This window comes from Sus scrofa, chromosome X (genome assembly GCF_054392235.1).
Source record: "Sus scrofa isolate SSC_HxYL_T2T_F1_AM1 chromosome X, Sscrofa_HxYL_maternal_Yorkshire_Landrace_v2.0, whole genome shotgun sequence".
In the NCBI taxonomy this organism is placed as follows: domain Eukaryota; kingdom Metazoa; phylum Chordata; class Mammalia; order Artiodactyla; family Suidae; genus Sus; species Sus scrofa.
In genome coordinates, this window is record NC_139401.1 from 92,838,403 (window position 1) to 92,859,068 (window position 20,666).

Below are 20,666 nucleotides of genomic sequence, written 5' to 3' on the forward strand. Positions count from 1 at the left end.
TTTGACCCCTAACTTGGAAACCTTCATATGCAGCTGGTGCGACCCTAAAAAAAAAAAAAGTTGTGAGTTATCCAATTCACGGAATTAGTGGCAGAGCTGGGATTTAAACCATGGACCTTCTGGGTTTGACTCTATAATGTTCTTCTTCCTTAATGAAAACTCCCTCTCAAAAAAGGGTGTGTTTGTGTGTGTGTGTTTACAGTGTTCAGCAGTATCAGGTAAGTGCCATATTTATGATGCAAATAACATACAGGGAGCCAGTAGAGCAACAGTTAAGAACTTGGGCTCTGGAGGGTTCCCCATCATGGCTCGGAGTTCCTTTCGTGGCTCAGTGGTAGCAGTAATGAACCTGACTAGTAGCCATGAGGATGCGGGTTCAATCCCTGGCCTCACTCAGTGGGTTAAGAATCCCACGTTGCGGTGGCCGTGATGTAGGCCGGCAGCTATAGCTCTGATTCCACCCCTAGCCTGGGAACTTCCATATGACTGCCTGGGTTTGAATTCTGTCTCTCCACTTTTGAGCATATACTTTTGTGCAAGTTACCTACTTTCCCTATGCCTCAATGTCCCATCCGTAAAATGGGAGCTCATATCTAGCTCATAGTGCTGCTGTAAAGATGATATTAGTTAATACGAGTAAAGAGCAATGTCTAGCACTCAGTAAATGTCAATAAATATTGGTTATTATCACAGGAAATCAGAGGCGGGAGAAATCATATCCAGCTGGGAATGAATCAGGGAAGGCTTTCTGGAGGAGGTGACAATAGAAGAAAAGGCTGAATGCTAATGGAGAGTGACAGAAAAGGAATAGAGGGGAGGTGGGAAATCTCAAATTGTATGGGCCCATGAGTAGCTAGGAGATGAGGAGTGGCATGTGGCAGTGGCAGTTACTGGAAGATAAACCTCCAAAGAGAGGCAGAGGTCAACATGTGGAGGGCCTTAAACATCAAATTTAAAACTCTGGAGTTAACCACTGGGCACTGGGAGCCATGAAATGTTTTGGAGGAAGAGGAGGATAAAGCTTCTTTGGCAGCAATCAAGCCTGACGACTTTGCAGATTTATCCTCCAGGGTTACCAACTGCAGAAACCAGCAACTCTGGGGGCTAATGTTTAGACTGAAGGAAAGGGAAAGGCGAGAGAGGGAGAGAGGTTGAAAAAAGGGAGTGAATAATTAAAAGACTATAGAGATAAAAAGTGCTCCTGGTGGGATGTGGTAGAAAGGTCTTCCTTAATTCCTCATTGCAGAGGCAGCCCAGAGACTGAACTTGAACCATAACCCCCCTCCCTCACCGGCCCCCCTTCCCCCACCCCCTGTTTAAGACTTGAAGTTTCCACCTCAGTTTAGGACTACACTTAATTTTGAGACTATTTTTGGCCAGCGACGAGCAAGGGTAGGGCATTAGGACCCAGCGATTGTTGTAGTGAGAGAGGTTGAATCTCAATCTCTCAATTTTTCCCTCGAGCTCCCTCCTCTCCCTTTGTCATTCTAGCTGCCTGCTGCCTCCGCAGCGTTCCTCCAGCTCTCCGTGCTGACAGCCTGCACCTTAGACAGACAGGGTGCGCCAAGCAGAAGGATTAGTCGGGACCTGCCTTGGTGACCCCATGGCATCCCCTAGAACCGTAACTGTCGTGGCCCTCTCAGTGGCCCTGGGACTCTTCTTTGTTTTCATGGGGACCATCAAGTTGACCCCCAGGCTTAGCAAGGATGCCTACAATGAGATGGTAAGTGAAGCAAACGGGTGTTGAGGAGCGCGCCCCCAAGGGCTTGCGAGTACCTCTCCCCTTCTTCCCCCCACCCCCAGGTCCACGGTCCCAGCCCCTTCACCCCAACCCCTACCCCGGACCCTCCCTTCTCCCCAACAACTTTGCGGCTCCGAAGGAGCAGCTGGACAGGAGCGATTTCCTGTGCGGGCTAAGACGGGAGCAACTGTTCTGGAGCCCCTGGATGCCAGTTGGGGGAGGGGTTGCCCAGCGAGTACCCCCCCACACCCCCCAAGTAAATCTAAAGGCTGAGACCTGCGTAACACCTGCCATGGAGTCCTTCCCTCCTTCCAGCACCCCCAAAGTCCAGGCAACCGGTCTGCAAGTCTGATTCCCTCCCCTGGAGCTAAGAGTTTAGCAAGCTGGAGAGTTTATTTACCTTGGGGAAGAACAAAAGGGAAGGAGGAAAGAGCGGAGGGAGAATGGGCTACTAAGGCAAGAAATTTTTAGGGGCGGGAAAGGTATTCCTCATTGCAGGCGGGGAGCCCGATGGTATTCCCCTAAACGCCTGGGCGTGTGTCTATATCGCTGAGACAAAGCCGTCTTAGCCCCAGTAAAGGTCAGCGAGGAGCCTGCCTCGTTCCCTTCTCTTAAGGGAGAGCTGGAGGTTTGGTTTTATTTTGTTTTGTTTGTGGGCTAATCTGCAAAAATCTGCAAAGTCTGCTTTCCCGCTCCTGCAAAATCCTCCGTAAATCCCCACCTTGCCTTCCGTGGTCGCCCAGGGCTAGACCTTCTGCAGGTTTTCCCCTCTGCAGAGTTAGCATCACCTGAAGGTGACTGGCCAAAATCTCTCCTCTGCAACCTGGGGGCTGGGCTGCTCTCCCCAGTTGGGCGTGAAGATGACTTGTTCCTATGCTATGAGAAGGAGATGGCAAGGGATGTTTCCAGCACTTTCGGTCTCTCGCCTCTCCCTCCTGTCACTTTGCTTCTTCATTTCCCCGCCCCAGCTGAAGAGAACCTGCTTCTCACCGCCTTGGCCAGACTGCCAGTGATGGGAGAGAGCCCATTGCTGGGCTCTCAAGGTCAAGAAGGAAAGGAGCTTAGGGGAGGAAGTGGAGGGAGAGAGAAAAGGGGCAAGAGGGACTCCCCATTAGGGCTGAGGCGAGGAGGACTAGCCCCACATGTTGACAGTTGACAGGAATAAATAGCTCTCCTGGAGCCCACTGCAGAGCCTTTCAGAGCCCCTCAACGTGACCTGCAAATGGATGGAGTCTGGCAAATGTTAGACACTCAGAAATGTTTGCGAGCTGCTCTGGCTTCTGTCTCAGGGTTTAAGCTGGTGTTTTCCATGTCTCTCTCACTGCAGGATTACTTTGGAGTCGAGGAGGGAGGGCGGCTGGGACTCAAGGGCCAAGGTCTAGCCCCAGTTCCAAATCCTAATGTGTTTTTCCTTCCCCCTTTCCCTCCTCCCAGCATGTTTGACCAGATGGAATTGAAATCAGGTCAAAACGAGTATCCAAGGCAGCCTGCATTGGGGAGGGGGAGGGGTGGGGTAGCAGAAGCCACCAAAGGCAGAGGGACAGGGTGGAGGGGAATTGCTACTGTATTTTTGTCCTGGCAGTAGTAGTTTGGCTGGCGTCAGATTGTAAATAAATGCATATGCTCTTGCTTTCCTTTCCTTTTCATATATACATACATACATTTATATTTTTGTGTGTGTGTATGCCTTCAGTGTATTCAAGCTTTCCATTTCCTTATTGAGTTAGTACCCTTCTTCAATATACTCCCCATCTTCAAGACCCTGCTCAGCTGCTTTAGAGGCTGCCCAAGCTGCGCCCTAAGTACAGTGTTAGGTTCTGCAGGCAATCCAACTAAGATGGAGTCACTGGGAAGCTTCCTATCAGCTTGGCAGGAGCTCACAAGGAGGACTAGCCACAAATGGGTTTACAGTAGGTTTCTTCCCAAGGAGTAGAACTGTCTATTACAGTCTAATGAAAGGCAAAAGAAACAAATATGAAGATTCCATATCATACAAAAGAACATATTTAAATAGGTGTAATTGAATACAGTAGTACAGAATCATTGTGTGTATGTGTGTGTGTATGTGTGTATGTGTGTGTGTACGTGTACGCACAATTCTGTGCTACTGTGTTCAGGGGCATCTGGAGGCAATGGAAGAACTATATCTGGCTGGGAGGTAAACTTAACAGTAGTATAAAGCTTGGGGAGGATTTTCAGACTGCCCTTTTCCAGGGTCCCCTCCTGCATTGAACATTGGGCCCCAGGTTAGAGATGGCTTTCTGGCATAGGGCCCCCTACATAGTGCCTGGGCTGGCTCAGCTTTATTCTTGAACCCATAGGAAGTGGAGACAATTTAGTTCTAGTGCAAAGAAAGTGCTCAGTTTATATTTGTTGAACAAATGGGTGAATGAATGAGTCATTGTAGCATTGTCTTGGCTGGTCACCACCCTTTTGATTTCTCTGGTTGGGTTTTGATTACGTAGTTCAGAAGCCATTTCTTGCCTCTTAGAAAAGGGTTATAGCTCCTCAGGACTCCAACTGTAGACAAGTTGGAATGATTATTTGGGATTTTCTGTTTTCCATTTAGGAGTGATTCCTCTGCATTGATGGAGTTAGTCATGTATTGACTGCAGTGGCTTTTTATATAAAACCTCCAGGTGTTGTTGTTGCTCTTGTTTATGATTTGTTCTTTCAAACATCTCTCTGGGATAGATTTATTTTTTTAGGTATGTTTATTTTACTGATTGCTAAACTGAAACAGAGCAAGTTTAAGGACTTGTCCAAGATTGTAGGGTAAGTTGAGGTTGGAGCAGAGATTAGAAATCGAGTCCCTGATTCAATATTCCCAGTAGTCATTAACAATTACAACCACTTTGTTTTGGTCAGAACTCACAATTGAGTCTTGCAAATATCTGGCACATTCTTTCTTCTTTTTTAAAAATACCAGTTCAACTGCTCTGATCCCAAATTTTGGGGTTTCATTTTACTTTGAAACCAATTTTGCAAATTTTGACGTTTTTTGCCTTTCTGTGAACTCTTTCATTGTTGTTGTTGTTAATGCTCTAAAACCATTAGTGTTATGCTTAATCCCCTCCATGGGGAATCACTGCTAAAAAAACAAACAGACGAATGACTTTGAACTTTCCTGTCTCTACTGGGGCAGCCAGGAAAGGTTAGTGGAAAGAGTACAGGCTTTGGGTCCTGTAGGTTTGGGTTCAAGTCCTAACACTCTTAGTGTCTCAGTTTTCTCATCTGTAAAATGAGCATAATAATACCTAACTCAGAAGGTTGTTGTAAGTATTAACTGAGATTGCATATAGAAGCATCTCATACAGTGTTTAAATATGGTAAGTGTTCAAAAAATACTCTGGGTCCAGGTGATGATGATAACTGATTCTGTTTTATGCAGTGGTTTCCTGGCAAATTTGAATGGCCAATTTAAGGGATTGAGATCAGGCTTTTAGAAGAGCAAGATGCTATTTTCCTGTGCCCTGGGGAATAGACCTTTATGCAATCAGTTAATATCGAAAATGCCACACTTGCTGCTGGGTAATACACGGTGGATACCGTGCAGAATTTTCAGATGCCTCTCTTGAAGAGCCAGCCCATCTGGTGTGTGTCACCCCATACCTCCTCCCAATTTAGCAAGTGTCTTTACAGAGTACTCTAAATCCATGTGAATTCAACACGACTGACCACTCTCTTCATGAAATGCCTTCATTAATTCACTTGAAATTGGGAGACAGTGCTTACAAATGCTACCAAATAGTTTAACATATGAATGGTGGACTTGCTCTAAATTTTGGTATTTAGCTCTTTGTAGTAGTAGTTCCATCCTATGAGCACAAAGGGCCACAAATGGAATAGGAAGAAAACACCAAAAACCTGTCACATTGAAGCCAAGGGATTTTTGACCCCGAGGAAGACAGGGCAAGTCTCTACCACTTCTTTGCATTCCTTCCCCCCCCCCCCCATCCCAGGGAAGGTTTGTTGATTTGAATGATTTGCTTACTTATAGTTAGATGCCCTCCTGTTTATGTGACCCTGGGGAAATACCCCTGATAGGTTTGGGCAGTTTGTTCTATGTCCATAGGTGATCTTTTATGCTTCCAATCATGCCATTAATTGCTTTCCATCTAGATTATAAGATAGTGATTCACTGGTGCTTTGACTGTTCTCTCAGGTGGTACAGTACTAGTACCTATATGCCCTTAGAGAGGCAACTGACCCTGAGACGCGAAGTGGCTTTGCTTAGTTCACACAGCTAGCCAGCCTAAGCTACACTATACTGGAATTTATGCCAGGGAGTATGTAGCCTCTCAACCGCCAACAGCTGTGCTTGTTTCAGAACAACTTTTGACTGACAATGGAAGTCAGACTCTTCTGTCCTTAGGTGCAATCTGAGAGGGATCCACTTTGGTTCGTAGGACCAGGTGTGCCAGCTTTTTTTTTAGGTGGGCATTATATGACAGTGGAAAGTAGATCTGCTTAAAAAGTGATTTTCATTCACATGGACACTTGGCAATTAAACATGTGGTGGCTTTTTATTGCATTTAGGAAATGATCTATGATTCACATATGGCTTTTTTTCCCTACAGAGATTCAGGAAAATCATACTTGAGTCAGTAAATTTTGCAGCACTTACACAGCCTTTATAGTCTAAGATAGCAACCAGGCTGAGATTTTTAGCCAAAATATATTTTTGTCAGTGTCCTCTTCTGTTCTGATATAGTTTTTTTCTTCCGTAAATTATATTGAAGTATAGCATTCATATTGAAATGTACACCTAAGTATACAGCTCCAGGAATTTTCAGAATCTTCCTGTGAAACCAGCACCCACATCAATAAATTGGACATGACCAGTACCCCAGAAACCTCCCTCATGGCCCCTTACTTACCTCCCTAAGGGTAAATCCTGACTCCAAACAACATAAGTTAGTTTTACTTGTTTTTGAACTTTATATGAATGGAATTATACAGTATATTAGTCAAATAATTTTTTCTTTTACTCAATTGACATAAGTGAACTCAAATGGACCAAATCACTTGCCTTCTGTTCCCATTTGTCCTGTTAGCTGGCTTGGATTGGTTACTGTGATTGAAGATAAATATTGTTAGACAGTTGTGAGCTGTTCAAATTTAGTGTAAATAATATGAGATCATGGGAGGTCCTGCTCTTGCTGTGGCTCAGTGTTTAAGGAACCCGACTAGTATCCATGAGGATGCGGGTTCGATCCCTGGCCTCACTCATGGGTTAAGGATCTGGTGTGGCCGTGAGCTGTGGTGTAGGTCGCAGACGCAGCTCGGATCCTGTGTTGCTGTGGCCGTGGCATAGGCCAGCAGCTATAGTTCTGATTTGACCCCCTAGCCTGGGAACCTCCATATGCTGTGGGTGAGGCCCTAAAAAAAAAAAAAAAAAAAAAAAAAAAAAAATGAGATCATGGACCCTGGGGTGTTGTGAAGAATAAATGACAAAAAGAAAAAAACAGATGTAACTAAAGAAAGGCTCCATGTGCTTTTGACTCATGTCTGAATCATATCTTCTCATACCATAAGAATGGGCCTGCTTGATTCATTGCTATTATCATTAAAACAATTACTGTGGCTTGCAAACATATATTCTAATTGTGTGGTTCATTAATGATAAAATATGTGTGTGTAGCCCTTGGTTGATGCTATGACACTATGATTCTTTGGCTAAATCTCCAAAATACTTATTTAATTTACAGAGGGGAAACCAAGGTAATAAAATACTTAGTAATTTTCTCCAAGCAATTTAGGGGCAAAACTAAAATCAGAGTTTAGCTTATTTTAGCCCAAGGATATTGCTAGATGACTGCCTTTGATTAAAAGGATTTGACACATTAGACTAAACCCTTCTCTCTCCTGCTTCCTTCCTCTATAAGGAAACTATGGTTACAGGGTCTGGGTCACGGCAATGAAAAGGAAACAGACCCAACAAAGTGAACCACCAGGGGGCTTTTGGGAGAGTGACTCAGTCAACTCTTTATTCTTACTATCAGAACAATTAATGTCTTTACAGATCTAATGACTATAGACTCAAGATATGTGACCCTTCTATTGTTAGAATTGAGGTGGCCTGGACCAAGCATTGATGGGGCTGGCAAAATAGTCAGATACTTTTGATGTCTCCATCCTGCTGCACAGGAGAAAGAATAAAGGACTTTCTATAATGTCAAGACCCCATCCACACTTAGTCCCCTCTCTAGCAAATTAAACATTCCCTGTCTGGAATCCTGGAGAATAGATGCTATCTGTACCTACGCACCTTTGAACTAAAGATTTGATGAAATGGCTTATCCACAGTCTCCTTTTCAGAAAAGAAGGAAAGAAAGAGGCAAGAGCTGCATAAAAATATCCACAGCTGTGGTTTAAAAGGTTAGATAAATAATTGAAAAAGTAATATGGAGTTATACCAAATGGAGAGGAAAATGATCACTGAAGTCATAGGAACTTGATATAAGACCTGGAATTTGGTCTACAGATTCCACCTTAGTATATAGATAAGAATCTATTCTTGAGTGATGGATGGTTAGTCCTAGGCAAAAAAGGAATGTTTCCAGAAGCCACTCAGCCAGCATCTGGAAGTCTTGGCTCTGAACTGACTGCAAGAAACTCATCCTGCTTCCTGTGTTCATGATGTCAGAAGGTTACACTTAGGATCTAGGAACTGCCTCTTGGGGAGCTTTGTTTTGCTAATTAGAAAAGGTCCTAACTGAAAAGTGCTAAGGAAGACTCTTGGGTCTAGATTTCTTTCCCTAAAGTTCCCCTGCTACCATCACCAGAATGCAGAGGGAGAGAGAGTGGGCAGGTGGCATCTAGGTTAATAGTGAGAGGAAACCACCAGATGCTTAACTTTAAGCTCAGCTCTGCTCCACACGGGTCTAGCTTAGTTTAGCCCAGTGTTTTACTCTGCCTACTGGTCAACTTCTCTCCTAATTTGTCTCTGAAAATCTCCGATTTAACCTAAAATGGGGAGAGGGAAGAACAACCAATACTTTCTATTTCCTTACATGCTCAGGAACAGGGTAGGGGAGGTGAAATTTTAAATAAAGCCAGGATCTGTCAGGGCCATGATTAGGTAAATATGTCAGGCAAGGCCATGCAAGTGCAGAGTCAGATTCTGTCTTTGTTTAAAGTTGTGATATTCTGTTTGTTGTGGACATTATTATTATTTTCTTTCATACTTGTGGCATATGAAAGTTCCCAGGCTGGGGTCAAATTGGAGCTGTAGCCACTGGCCTACGCCACAGTCACAGCAACACAGGATCCGAGCCTCATCTGTGACCTACACCACAGCTCACTGCAATGCCAGATCGCCGGCCCACTGAGCAAGGCCAGGGATAGAACCTGTATCCTCATAGATACTAGTCAGACTCATTTTCGCTGCACCACAGCAGGAACTCCTTATTGTGGATATTATTTACCTTAATCAATGAGTGTTTGGGGGCCTTCTTAAATTCTGCACTCAGAGTAGGTAGCCTTAATCCCAGCCCTGCTTCATCTTAGTCCCAGTCCTGCTCAGGAAAATGAGGCTCAGAGAAGGGCAAATAATTTGCCCAAAGACACCCAACTAGAAAGTGACAGAGATGGGGTATGAAGCCAAGTCTATTTGAATCCAAACCCATGCTTTTTCACTAAGCAACCAGTCTTGTAACAGTCCTCATAGAGGATTATCTTGTGCCACTCATGATAATTAATCCATGAAATAAAGGTGCATTCACCAGAGAAATGACTTAACATTTGTTCCAAACTAGAGTGTGTGAACACTATTCTAAGCGACAGATGCTCCTGAGAGGTCAAGTTGGCTTTCTGCCTGATTCTTTCAATACTTGTCTTGCATCTGGTGCTTTTGACTATTCTCTTCTTAAAATTCTTGGCCCCCATGACCCCATCGCTCCTGGTTTTCCTCCTACTTTTCTGACACTTGCTTCTCTCTATTTTGTGAACTCTCTTACTCCTTCCATTTTTTAAAAATGTCTGTCACACAACTTTGTCCACTGTATACATTTTCCCTGGGCATATTGATAACTATCCACTCTGTGTCTTTGCCCCAGACCTCTATTACTGAGCTGCCTACCAGACATCTCCACTTAAATGGCTAAGAGATATTTTACCTTAAAAAAAAAAAAAAAAAAAACTCCCAGTTGAGTTCCTTTCTGCTTCTCCGCCTTCTTCCAGATGCATTCTTCTCCTTTTTCCTCAGTGTCCACATCTGATAAGACATCAAATTCTGCTGATTTTGCATGCAAAGTGTCCTTGACTCTGTCCCCTTCCCTCTATCATTCCTGTCATCACTCTACTCTAGTCCAGGTCTCTCACCTGGTCTCCTGCTTCCAGACGTACTTTTCCCAATCCATCCTCCATGCTATTTCCAGAAGGACCATCCTTAAAAGCAAATTGTGTTGCTCCCCTGGATTATAAGATAAAGTCCAACTCTATAATGCAACACTCCATGATCTGATTCATATCAATCTCTTCTATCTCATGTCTCACCTTGAGCTCCTCCCTCCCCCAGACTATGCTGAACTGGGGCAGTGTGCAAAACACACCAGTCTGAATTGTGCTTCAGGGTCTGTGCTCATCCAGTTTCCTCTGCCTGCAATACCTTTCCCTTATTGATCTTGCAAACACCTGCTCTTCTTTGAAGATTCCATTCTAGCTTTCTCGCCATCTGTAGAGGTTTGACCACTTGTTGTACCTCTACTGTACCTACTACATAATTTATTTCAGCACTCATAGCACTTTATTGTACTTATGTATTTCCGTAAATTTTTTTTTTATAAACTCAATTTCAGGAAGGCAGAGCCTTTGAATGATTGATACCTGTATCCATTGTATCTAGTACAATGCCTAGCACAAGGAGGTACTTGATGAATATTGAATGAATTAATGGATACTTAATGGAAACAAAGTAGTGGGCAAAACCAGTAAGACACCTAATAAAATCTCATCACTTTACTACAAAATGAGGATTGGGCCAATCTGAACAGTGAAAAATATGATTATCTATTACTCTAAGGTCAATATAATTCTATTGCTTTGTAGTATATCCAGTGCCTCCTTCCTCTGTTCCATGATATCTGCCTTTGGGCTACAATGAGACCTTGTACATTATTATATACCACTAACCATACCATTGCTGTTATAATTTTGTTTATGCATGTATTTTCCCTCCACACTAGACCAAGAACTTCTTGGCCCTGCTTTATTCATCTATATATCTCCATCACATAATCCATAATAGGTGTTCAATAAATGTTTATTGAATTGAAATTAATGAACTTGAACCAGGTTAATGAAAGTACTATCTTCCAAAAGCCTAGGGATTTATCACAATGACCATAAGAATGATTTTTGCCTTACTGTATTTTAAAGGTATATAAAGGACTAACACTTGCATACATTTAAATTTTTCTATTGCTTAGCACACATTTTTTTCCCTTTTTTGCTTCTTAGGGCCATACCCACAGCACATGGACATTCCCTGGCTAGGAGTTGAATCAGAGCTGCAGCTGCCAGCCTATGCCACAGTCACAGCAATGCAGGATCTGAGCCACGTCTGGGACCTACACCTCAGCTTATGGCATCGCTGGATCCCCAGCCCACTGAGTGAGGCCAGGGATCGAACCCAAATCTTCATGGACACTAGTTGGATTTGTTTCTGCTGAGCCACAACAGGAACTCCCACTTTTTCTTTCTTTCTTTTTTTTTTTTTTTTGGCTGCACCTGTGGCATATGGAAGTTCCCAGGCCAGGGATCAAATCTGAGCCACAGTTGTGACCTACACCACAGCTACCGCAATGCTGGATCCTTAACCCACTGCCTCCCGCCAGGGATCAAACCTGCACCTCAGTAGCCACCCAAGCCATTGCAGAGACAATGCTGGACCCACTGTGCCACAGCAGAACTGCCACTTTTAAAATTTTTTACAGATTCCGCAAATATAAACTCCAGCTCAGCTCTTTTTTTGAATTATCACATATTCCAAATTAGGGAAGTCCAAATTAGTGAGGTTTTACCACCTTGTTTCATTTTTGTTGGTAGTCATGTGCATCTGGGTTTGGACAAGTTGGGCACTAGAAAAGGTGGATGAGGAGTTCCCGTCATGGCGCAGTGGTTAACGAATCCGACTAGGAACCATGAGGTTGCGGGTTCGGTCCCTGCCCTTGCTCAGTGGGTTGACGATCCGGCGTTGCCGTGAGCTGTGGTGTAGGTTGCAGACGCGGCTCGGATCCCGCGTTGCTGTGGCTCTGGCGTAGGCCGGTGGCTACAGCTCCGATTCAACCCCTAGCCTGGGAACCTCCATATGCCGCAGAAGCGGCCCAAAGAAATAGCAAAAAGACAAAAAAAAAAAAAAAAAAAAAAAAAAAAAAGAAAAGGTGGATGAGGCTAATCCCTATCAGTTTTTATGGGGCCAGTGAATTTCCTTTTTTTTTCTCCTTTTTTCCCTGTGACATATGGAAGTTCCCAGGCTAGGGGTGGAATTGGAGCTACAACTGCTAGCCTATGCCACAGCCACAGCAAGGTGGGATCCCAGCCACATTTGCAACCTACACCACAGCTCAGGGCAAAGCCATCCCCCACCCACTGAGCAAGGTCAGGGTTCAAACCTGCATCCTCATGGATACTAGTCACATTCATTTCCACTGTGCCACAATGGGAACTCCATGAATTTCCTTTTAAATGCTTAGTGTTGTTTATGATTTATAATGAGAAAAAATTTAAACTTAAAAAACCAAATTCTCTTACTTTTTTTTTTTTTTTTGTCTTTTTGTTGTTGTTGCTATTTCTTGGGCCGCTCCCGTGGCATATGGAGGTTCCCAGGCTAGGGGTTGAATCCGAGCTGTAGCCACCGGCCTACGCCAGAGCCACAGGAACGCGGGATCCGCGCCACGTCTGCAACCTACACCACAGCTCACGGCAACGCCGGATCGTTAACCCACTGAGCAAGGGCAGGGACCGAACCCGCAACCTCATGGTTCCCAGTCAGATTCGTTAACCACTGCGCCACGACGGGAACTCCCAAATTCTCTTACTTTTGGTGCTGTTTACTAAAGTTTAAATCATAAGAATCTCAGCAGATTACTTTCTTTTTTCTTAATTACAGGACTATTATTTAGGGGGCACAGTAAAAAAAAAACAACAAACAAACAAAAAAAAAAACAGGACACCTTTGGCTGGTGTCGAAAGGGAATTGTGGGGAAGAAGGATTTTGCTTGTGTTTTCTTTGTTCCAATGTTAAAATCATGGTTAACGCAGCAATTTCCTTATGGTATTCCACTCTAGAAACGTGCCTACAAGAGCTATGTCCGAGCTCTTCCTCTGCTGAAGAAAATGGGGATCAATTCCATTCTCCTCCGCAAAAGCATTGGTGCTCTCGAAGTGGCCTGTGGCATTGTCATGACCCTTGTGCCTGGGCGTCCCAAAGATGTGGCCAACTTCTTCCTACTCTTGCTGGTGTTGGCTGTGCTCTTTTTCCACCAGCTAGTTGGTGATCCTCTCAAACGCTACGCCCATGCCCTGGTGTTTGGAATCCTGCTCACATGCCGCCTGCTGATTGCCCGAAAGCCCGAGGACCGGTCCTCTGAGAAGAAATCCTCACCGCCAGGGAATGCGGGGGGTGCCACCGCCAGCAATGCAGGAAATACCGAGGAGCAGCCCACCTTATACGAGAAGGCCCCTCAGGGCAAAATGAAGTTGTCATAGGAAAGCGGAAGTGCAAAAAGTGGACCTTCCAGGCAGTTGCCTCCATGACCCAGGAAGATGTCAGTGTGTGTTTTTCATTTGATTTATTTATCTCGGGGGAAAGGGACAAATATAATCTGCAAGTTAATGGCCTTGTTGGCTTGTGTACACTTATACCCTAAAATGATCTCCCCACATAGACATATGTGCACCACCTTTAATCACTCTGGGGCAACTCTCACATCTTGCTGCATGTACATGTATATGGCTAACTATTGAAGTGTATTTGTGAGATGGACTCCAGCAAGCATGTGACTGTGAAATTATGTGTGGGAAAATGTTACTTACCGTGTCTGTGTGTGTAGGTGTGTGTGTGTGTACGCACGCACGTGCGAAGGAGAAGGCTCTGATCTTGAACTAGTCCTGCATAGGTATTCTCTTATAGACTGATTCTAGTGAAGGCAGAATTAAATAAATGTCCTATAAAAAGAATCCTACTCACTTCTGGTATGAAACAAACTATAGATTCCCATGGGATGGAGGAATCCTTCACTTGATTAAGCTGAAAACTTAAACCTACCACTTTAGGGAAAAGGTCCTTCAATTTAAGACGCTGAGTTATATGTAAGATTAATTAGCCTCTAACAGTTGTCTAAATTTTAAATACTCCATATTGAGTTTAATTAAAATGAGGGAAATGTGCAGTCAATAGATAATCTAATTCTTCAAGTGATAAAATTGGAAGTTTCACCTTGCCTTTGTCCGAGCCCAACCTACTAAGCTCCTCTACTCACAGCTGGAAACTGAAACAGTAAGCTTGTTACCAGACATCTTTTTTGGATTTTCTTAAGTCCAATGCTGCCTCACTTCCACTTTTCTCAGCAGCTAGCCAGGATTTGGCAGCTGCTCTGCTGTTGCGGTTGAGGGAGCAGGGATTAGTCTGTTAGAAGTATGTGAATCTCAAATTCTAGCTGTTCTCTTAAATCATCTGATATTTGACAGAGGAGCTGTATCCAGTGTTTCCCTGACAGACAGATTCGCTATCCCTATTGAATTTTCACTGAACTTTGCTAGTGTAAGCAGAGATCCAAGTTACCCCCATAGTCTCCTCTATACCTCTCTATCATTCCAGTGGGTGGAGTTTAGCTGGTGGGACAGACCTTCAATGTGGGTTACTTGGATTGAGCAGTATGAAAATTTGCTTTCTTCATTACATACTGCAGCTTCTCCTTGTTAGATGTGCTTTGATGGCTTTAATATTATTGTGCCAGGGATGGGGAAGGGGGTGGGGGTGTTGTGTGTGTGGGGAGTACAAATTATTGTATTTTCTTCAATGTCATTGTTCTTGTTAATTGATACCTCTCTGTCTTATTTCTCTCATTCTTTCAAAATAAAAATTTTTGAAGTTTGGAGGAAATTGTCTGGAAAAATAATGAAAATCTAGACAGAAAGGGTCATATTGTGGGATTCAGGCAGTTTTATTTTTGAGTGGGTGTGAGAGAAGAAAGAGAAGGGGGAGGGTAACTTATTATACTAAGGAGGTTACCAATTTTCTGATCTCATTTAAGTTCCCCCACACTCTGTGATGCCAGCGTATAAGACAGAAAGCCTCAGAATTAGGATCTCAAAACAATTTCCAGGTTTGGGGAGTTCCGCTTCATTAAGTGATGCCAAGGGAATGTGGAAGAATGACTTCATAAAAAATTGCAGGTATATTAAATAAAGACGAACCATCACTATATATGTAGCCACAGATTGGTACAAATTCCGGTGCCACAAACTCATTGCAAGTTATTTTACCACTCAGGGCCCCAATTTCATGTACAAAAAACAAGGGGCTTGAAGGCTTCAAATTCTTTCCAATTTATATTTATTCGAGTCTATGACATGATTAAAACTATGAAAAATGACTTGGTGAAATTTTCAATTTTACTAGAAAAGGAAGAGCAGCTATCATAGAAAATACTGAACACTCAGTTCTTAAGCATGATTAAATAAGAGTTCTTGAAAGTACTTTGAAAACCATGTAAGATGTGGTAAATAGTGATTTCGGCCGTATTCTTTCCCAAATGCATCAACTTAGCCCGATTCTTCATCTCTCCCCAAGACGGCAAAGTTTCCTCCTGCAGTTTTGCCTACAGTTTATCGGTATGTTTGGCCTCAAAAAAATCAGTGAGTGTAATTAAATTTTTATCTGTCCTCTCCAGTTCTCTCTCTAGTAAGAGATTAAACTAGGGACTAAGCTCAGGTCTCAAGCCCTTGTTGCTGTTTCAGCCCGTTTATGGTCCATTGATTCCTCAGTCGGGAATCTTTACGTGTTGACTGGCCGGCTACATACAAGGTGTCACATCTGGCTCAGGACACAAGTTTACAGCAAACGCTAGAAGGTATGCGTGCCCATCCTCGGTAAAAGGACAGATTTAGCTGTCCGATTTAGCTGTCCTCTCCTCCCACATCCTAGAGACAGCATCAGCGATCTCAGACCCTTTAACCTGATTCTTTCGCCTACATGGGAGAATCAGCCTTTAAAATTGTGAAGTTTCCAATTTCTTATTTTCCTACAAAGTCCCGACATTTGAGGTCAATCTGAGCAAAAGGATCACTATAATTGGTCTTGTTAAATTCAAAAATCGAGACACTAATTGCTCGGTTTTACGCACGGTGACGACTGAGAATATTATTAGAACACTCGAAACATCAGCCAATCAGCCGTTTTCAACAGCAACGGCCGCGCGTTCCTGGGCCGGGCGGGTGAGGCCTGCAGCTCTGTGGAATTGGGTTTACGTCAGCGTCGGCGCGCGGGCTGCCTCGCGCCACTGAGCTATGACTCAACCAATCAGGCTTCAGGAGGGCGCGCCGCTCCGCCCCGTTGCCGCCAGCGTCGCCCGGAAGCGCATGCGCGGGGCGGGGCCAGCTCGTTTGAATCCGGGAGGTGATGTTTGGACTCTGGCGGCTTTGGGACCGAGGAGTGTTTCAGGTGAGCTGCTTTAAACCACCGCGCAGAGTCGGGGCCCCGAAACCGAATCCTGCAATTTTTCAGGATTTCCTCCAGACCAGGGATCTGCCCAGTGGGCCAAGTTCGCTCGCCGCTGGGGCAAGCTGTGAAAGGGGGCTTCTTGGGAAGCGATGGTCCGGTTCAGCCGGAAAGGGTCAGAAGCTGCTTCCCTGCCCTTTTTTCCTAGTTTGTAGGACCCTCGGAAACAGCCCGGAACCTGGTGCCACCCAGTGGGTTAGACATACGTATTGCTCTCCTACTTCGGCCTCGTCTGTTCTAGGGATGTGGGCTTGAGTGTCATTACGGCCATTCCCTTGATTTTTCCCATTGAAGCCAAAAACTTAGAAGACATTCTGGTTTCCTCTCTTTCCTTTTTCTCTACATTCAAGACTTTTATTATGGTCTTGTCTTGCCTCCAAGACATTACACGAATACAGTCATTTTCTACCTCTTCCACCATTTACACCTTAGGTCTAGGTTGAGACTGCAATCATACCTCTTTGGACTTCTTCAAGACCCTTTTAATTGTCTATTTCCACTCCTGGAATCCTAACGTTCTATTCTCCGCGTTGCAGCAAAAATGGTCTTAAAACATAAGTCAGATGGTATCACTCCCTGTAACACTGCTCGCTTCACCTGTAGTTACCTATGACACTTAAAATCTAGTGTTCTTACTCTGGCCTACAACTCCCAGTATAGTAGTCCCTGGTTGCCTCTCTGACTTCTCCTCCCGATACTCTACCTCTTTCATGCCACTACCCCCTTGGCCTCTTACTGGTGTTGTGCTGTTTTCTTTAACACACAAAGCTCTTGCTTTAAGGTCTTAGCATGCCTTGCTCTTTCCTTTCCTTGAAATACTCTTCTACCAGCTCTTAAGATGGTTGTTTTTTTCTTGGTATTCAAATCTTAGCTTAAAGCTGACAGAGAGGTTTTCTCTGAACACTTATTCCAAAGTAGCTTCTCACCCCCACTCTTTTTCTATCACATCGCTGTATATTATGTTCACTCTGAATTATTGACTCTTATACTCCTTACACCCCCATAAATTTCATGAGAGCAGAGACCTTGACTGTTCAGTTATTTTATCTCTGATCAGTAGAACTGTGCTTGGCATATAAACGATGCTCAGTAATTATTTACTGAATAAGTGAATTAGCAGGGAATGTTTCTGCTCTGAGAATCCTTAGTTTGGCCACCAATTGGTGTTTTGAACTATGCAGTTTTAACTTAGCACTGACAAAGCAGGCAGCATAAAAGATTAAAAGCAAAATCAAGGCAGAGTGGAGAAAGATAGGAGTGAGTGGAGAAAGTAACATTGAGTTTGAGATGGATTAGTATTGCACTCAGTTATGTGATACAGCCCTTTTAAGAGAACTTGTTATGTTGCCTATACTCTTACTGATTTGTTTTTTTTTTTCCCCATGAGAAGGCCAATCAGCTGGTGAATGTTACCTTAGAGAGTTGCTTCTCTCTCTTCCTATTTAAGTCAAGGACTTACCGAGAAAGTTAACTTCTAGGTGTTATTGCCTGGATTGCTGTCAGTTCTTAAATTGTATACTTGTGGAGTTCCCCTCATGGCGCAGCGGAAACAAATCCAACTAGGAACCATGAGGTTGCGGGTTTGATCCCTGGCCTCGCTAAGTGGGTTAAGGATCTGACGTTGCCATGAGCTGTGATGTAGGTTGCAGACACGGCTTGGATCTGGCGTTGCTGTGGCTCTGGCATAGGCCGGCAGCTGTAGCTCAGATTGGACCCCTAGCCTGGGAACCTCTATATGCCTTGGGTGTGGCCCTAAAAGGACAAAAGACAAAAAAATTATATACTTATATGTTAGGTGCTCTGTACTAAATGTGGGGAATATAGGCAGATGTGGTCCCTGTCTTTGTGGAGTAAAAAGGGGCCGTTTGGCTGGTTAATGGTAACTTTGCACTTGTTTGTATATAGAATATGTGCAGTAATGTCATCTCAAAAGAAAGTTAAGAACTCTCAGGCACGAAAAAGGACTTCACAAGGTAGTAATAATTATCAGACTAGACTCTCGGCCTGGAAAGCACAAGAGGACCTGAGTGTCTCAAAGAGCATCTCGAAACATGGACAAAACAATTCACTGGAAGATTATGAACATGCTGACGATCAAGCAGAAGATGCTCTGCAAATAGCATTGAGATACTTTGAGAAAGGTAAGACAGATTGTTTTCCTTATGTAAGTCCTATTCCTGTAAAAAATATTCTAGACTTTTTTTTTCTTAAGGATTTTCAAAGAAAACCATATGTTGATCATACATGATTTTGTTAATTTAATGGACATTTATTGAGCACTTACTACATACCAGTATGCTAGGTGCTAGAGATACAACAATGAAGCATGTTCCTGGCAGAGTTGTTTCCAAACTGCTGCACATTGAGATAACCTGAGAATCTTTAAAAACCACTTGCGTCTGATGTCCACTCTTAGACTTTCTGATTTTACTGATATGGGGTGTAGCCTGGGCATTGTGATTTTTAAAAAGGCTCCTTAGGTCCTACCAATGTGCAGCAAAGTTTGGGAACCACTGCCCTAGTTACTGAAAGAGCTTTTAGTATAAGTTCATTGCTTTTAGTTAGTTTAGAGCAGATATGCCAGGGCAGGATTCAGTTTTCCTTACGGAAGGTACTATTGCTGTGAAATATTCGAGTTTTAAAGGCTTTGAGAGTTTTTAAGGAAGAAACTTTTTACAAGAAGCTATTCCTTTAAAGTATCCTAAGTTGTTATTGAGGCTAAGGAGTGAAAGAATTTTAAATGCCTCACTATTTAATACTGTTCCTTCTTCTAGGTCCCACTAAAACGTCACAGAGTAAAGATAAAACCTTAGAGAAACACTTGATAACTGTGGAAAATGTGGCATGGAAGAGTGGGTTAGCTCCAGAAGGAATCGACATTCTACTAAATGTGGCACTCAGTGGTAAATTTGGTACGTCAAAGGGATACATTTTTCATCAGTTTGCTATTAGTTTTGCCTTTCAGATTTTGAATTAGATTGTTAAGGGAATCAATTGCAGTTGAAGAACTGTATGTTTTTCCTATTCTCTTCACAAAACCAATCTGATAAAATTATAAAATGGGCATTTCTTGTGTTCAATCTGCCTTAAGAACTAAAAGTTTCTATGTGCATATGCTAAAACGGCTAGTTATCACATATCTCTACACATAAAATGAATTCTTGTTACCAAATACATGGAAGCCATTTATAGTATTTCTCTTAGGAAGCGTGAGTAATAATTTAAGTAGTGTTATTGGAAGGCACCTTAAGAGATCACTTTAAGTTCATTTATCTATGGTAAGTCCCTATTGATACTGTCTCCATTCTAGTGTCTATGACCTTAACAGTGAAGGTGCTTTTTGTTTTGTGCAAATTCTTTCCTGCCCTAAGTTCATTTGCAGTGTGGGGCATGCGGGGGCGGGGGGGAGATCTTTAGAAAGAAATGATATCTGCCCATTATTCTTTTCACTTGAGAAGCTCCCCCTGCCCCTTCAAGCCTGTGGCATGTGAAAGTTCCCAGGCCAGGGATGGAAACCATGTCACAGCAGCGACACCACCAGTCCTTAACCTGCTGTGCCACAAGGGAATTTCAAGAATCTTAACCTACCCTCATCCAAATTTAGACTTAGAAAGTATTTTAAACCTTGAATATCCTATTTTTTTTGTTTTGTTTTGTTTTTTTTTTGGCTTTTTGCCTTTTCTAGGGCCACTTCTGAGGCATAGGGAGGTTCCCAGGCTAGGGGTCTAATTGGAGCTATAGCCGCTAGCCTTTGCCAGAGCCATAGCAACGTGGGATCCGAGCCTGCGACCTACACCACAGCTCACGGCAACGCCAGATCCTTAACCCACTGAGCAAGGCCAGGGATCAAACCCAAAACCTCAGGGTTCCTAGTCAGATTCGTTAACCACTGTGCCACAACGGGAACTCCCTGAATATCCTAATTTTAAAGTTGAAGAAACTGAAGCCCAAAGTGGTTAAAGAAACTTGCTTAATCTCAGAGCTAGAACTGGGAAACTCAGATCTCCTAGCTCCTCTTCTAGCGTTTATACCGCAACACACTGCTACCACATTTTCTACTTTTTGAAAAATTTAGTTTTTGGCCATGCTCACAGTATGTGAAAGTTCTCAGGCCAGGGATCAAACCCATGCCACAGTGGTAACCCAAGCCACGGTTGTGACAACACCAGATCCTTAAACCTCTAAGCCACCAGGGAACTC

The 20,666-nt window shown here is 43.5% G+C and overlaps 2 protein-coding genes across 3 annotated transcripts in view; both read left to right on the top strand.

The window, feature by feature from the left end:
* The first annotated feature begins 1,476 nt into the window (after positions 1-1,476).
* TMEM35A (transmembrane protein 35A) lies at positions 1,477-14,849 on the top strand. Its single transcript, XM_003135235.5, has 2 exons — positions 1,477-1,723; positions 13,034-14,849. The coding sequence occupies exons 1-2, from the start codon at positions 1,604-1,606 to the stop codon at positions 13,451-13,453; spliced, it is 540 nt and encodes a 179-aa protein (XP_003135283.1). The 5' UTR covers positions 1,477-1,603; the 3' UTR covers positions 13,454-14,849.
* A 1,504-nt stretch (positions 14,850-16,353) lies between these two features.
* CENPI (centromere protein I) overlaps positions 16,354-20,666 on the top strand; it is a 50,041-nt gene continuing 45,728 nt past the window's right edge. For both annotated transcript variants that reach the window (XR_014834830.1, XM_003135236.5), the window contains exons 1-3: positions 16,354-16,409; positions 18,372-18,607; positions 19,241-19,378. Coding sequence is in view for 1 of the 2 variants with exons in the window: in XM_003135236.5 (XP_003135284.3) it covers positions 18,385-18,607; positions 19,241-19,378 (361 nt within the window). In the remaining variant the exon portion in view is untranslated. The remainder of the gene's footprint in view (positions 16,410-18,371; positions 18,608-19,240; positions 19,379-20,666) is intronic.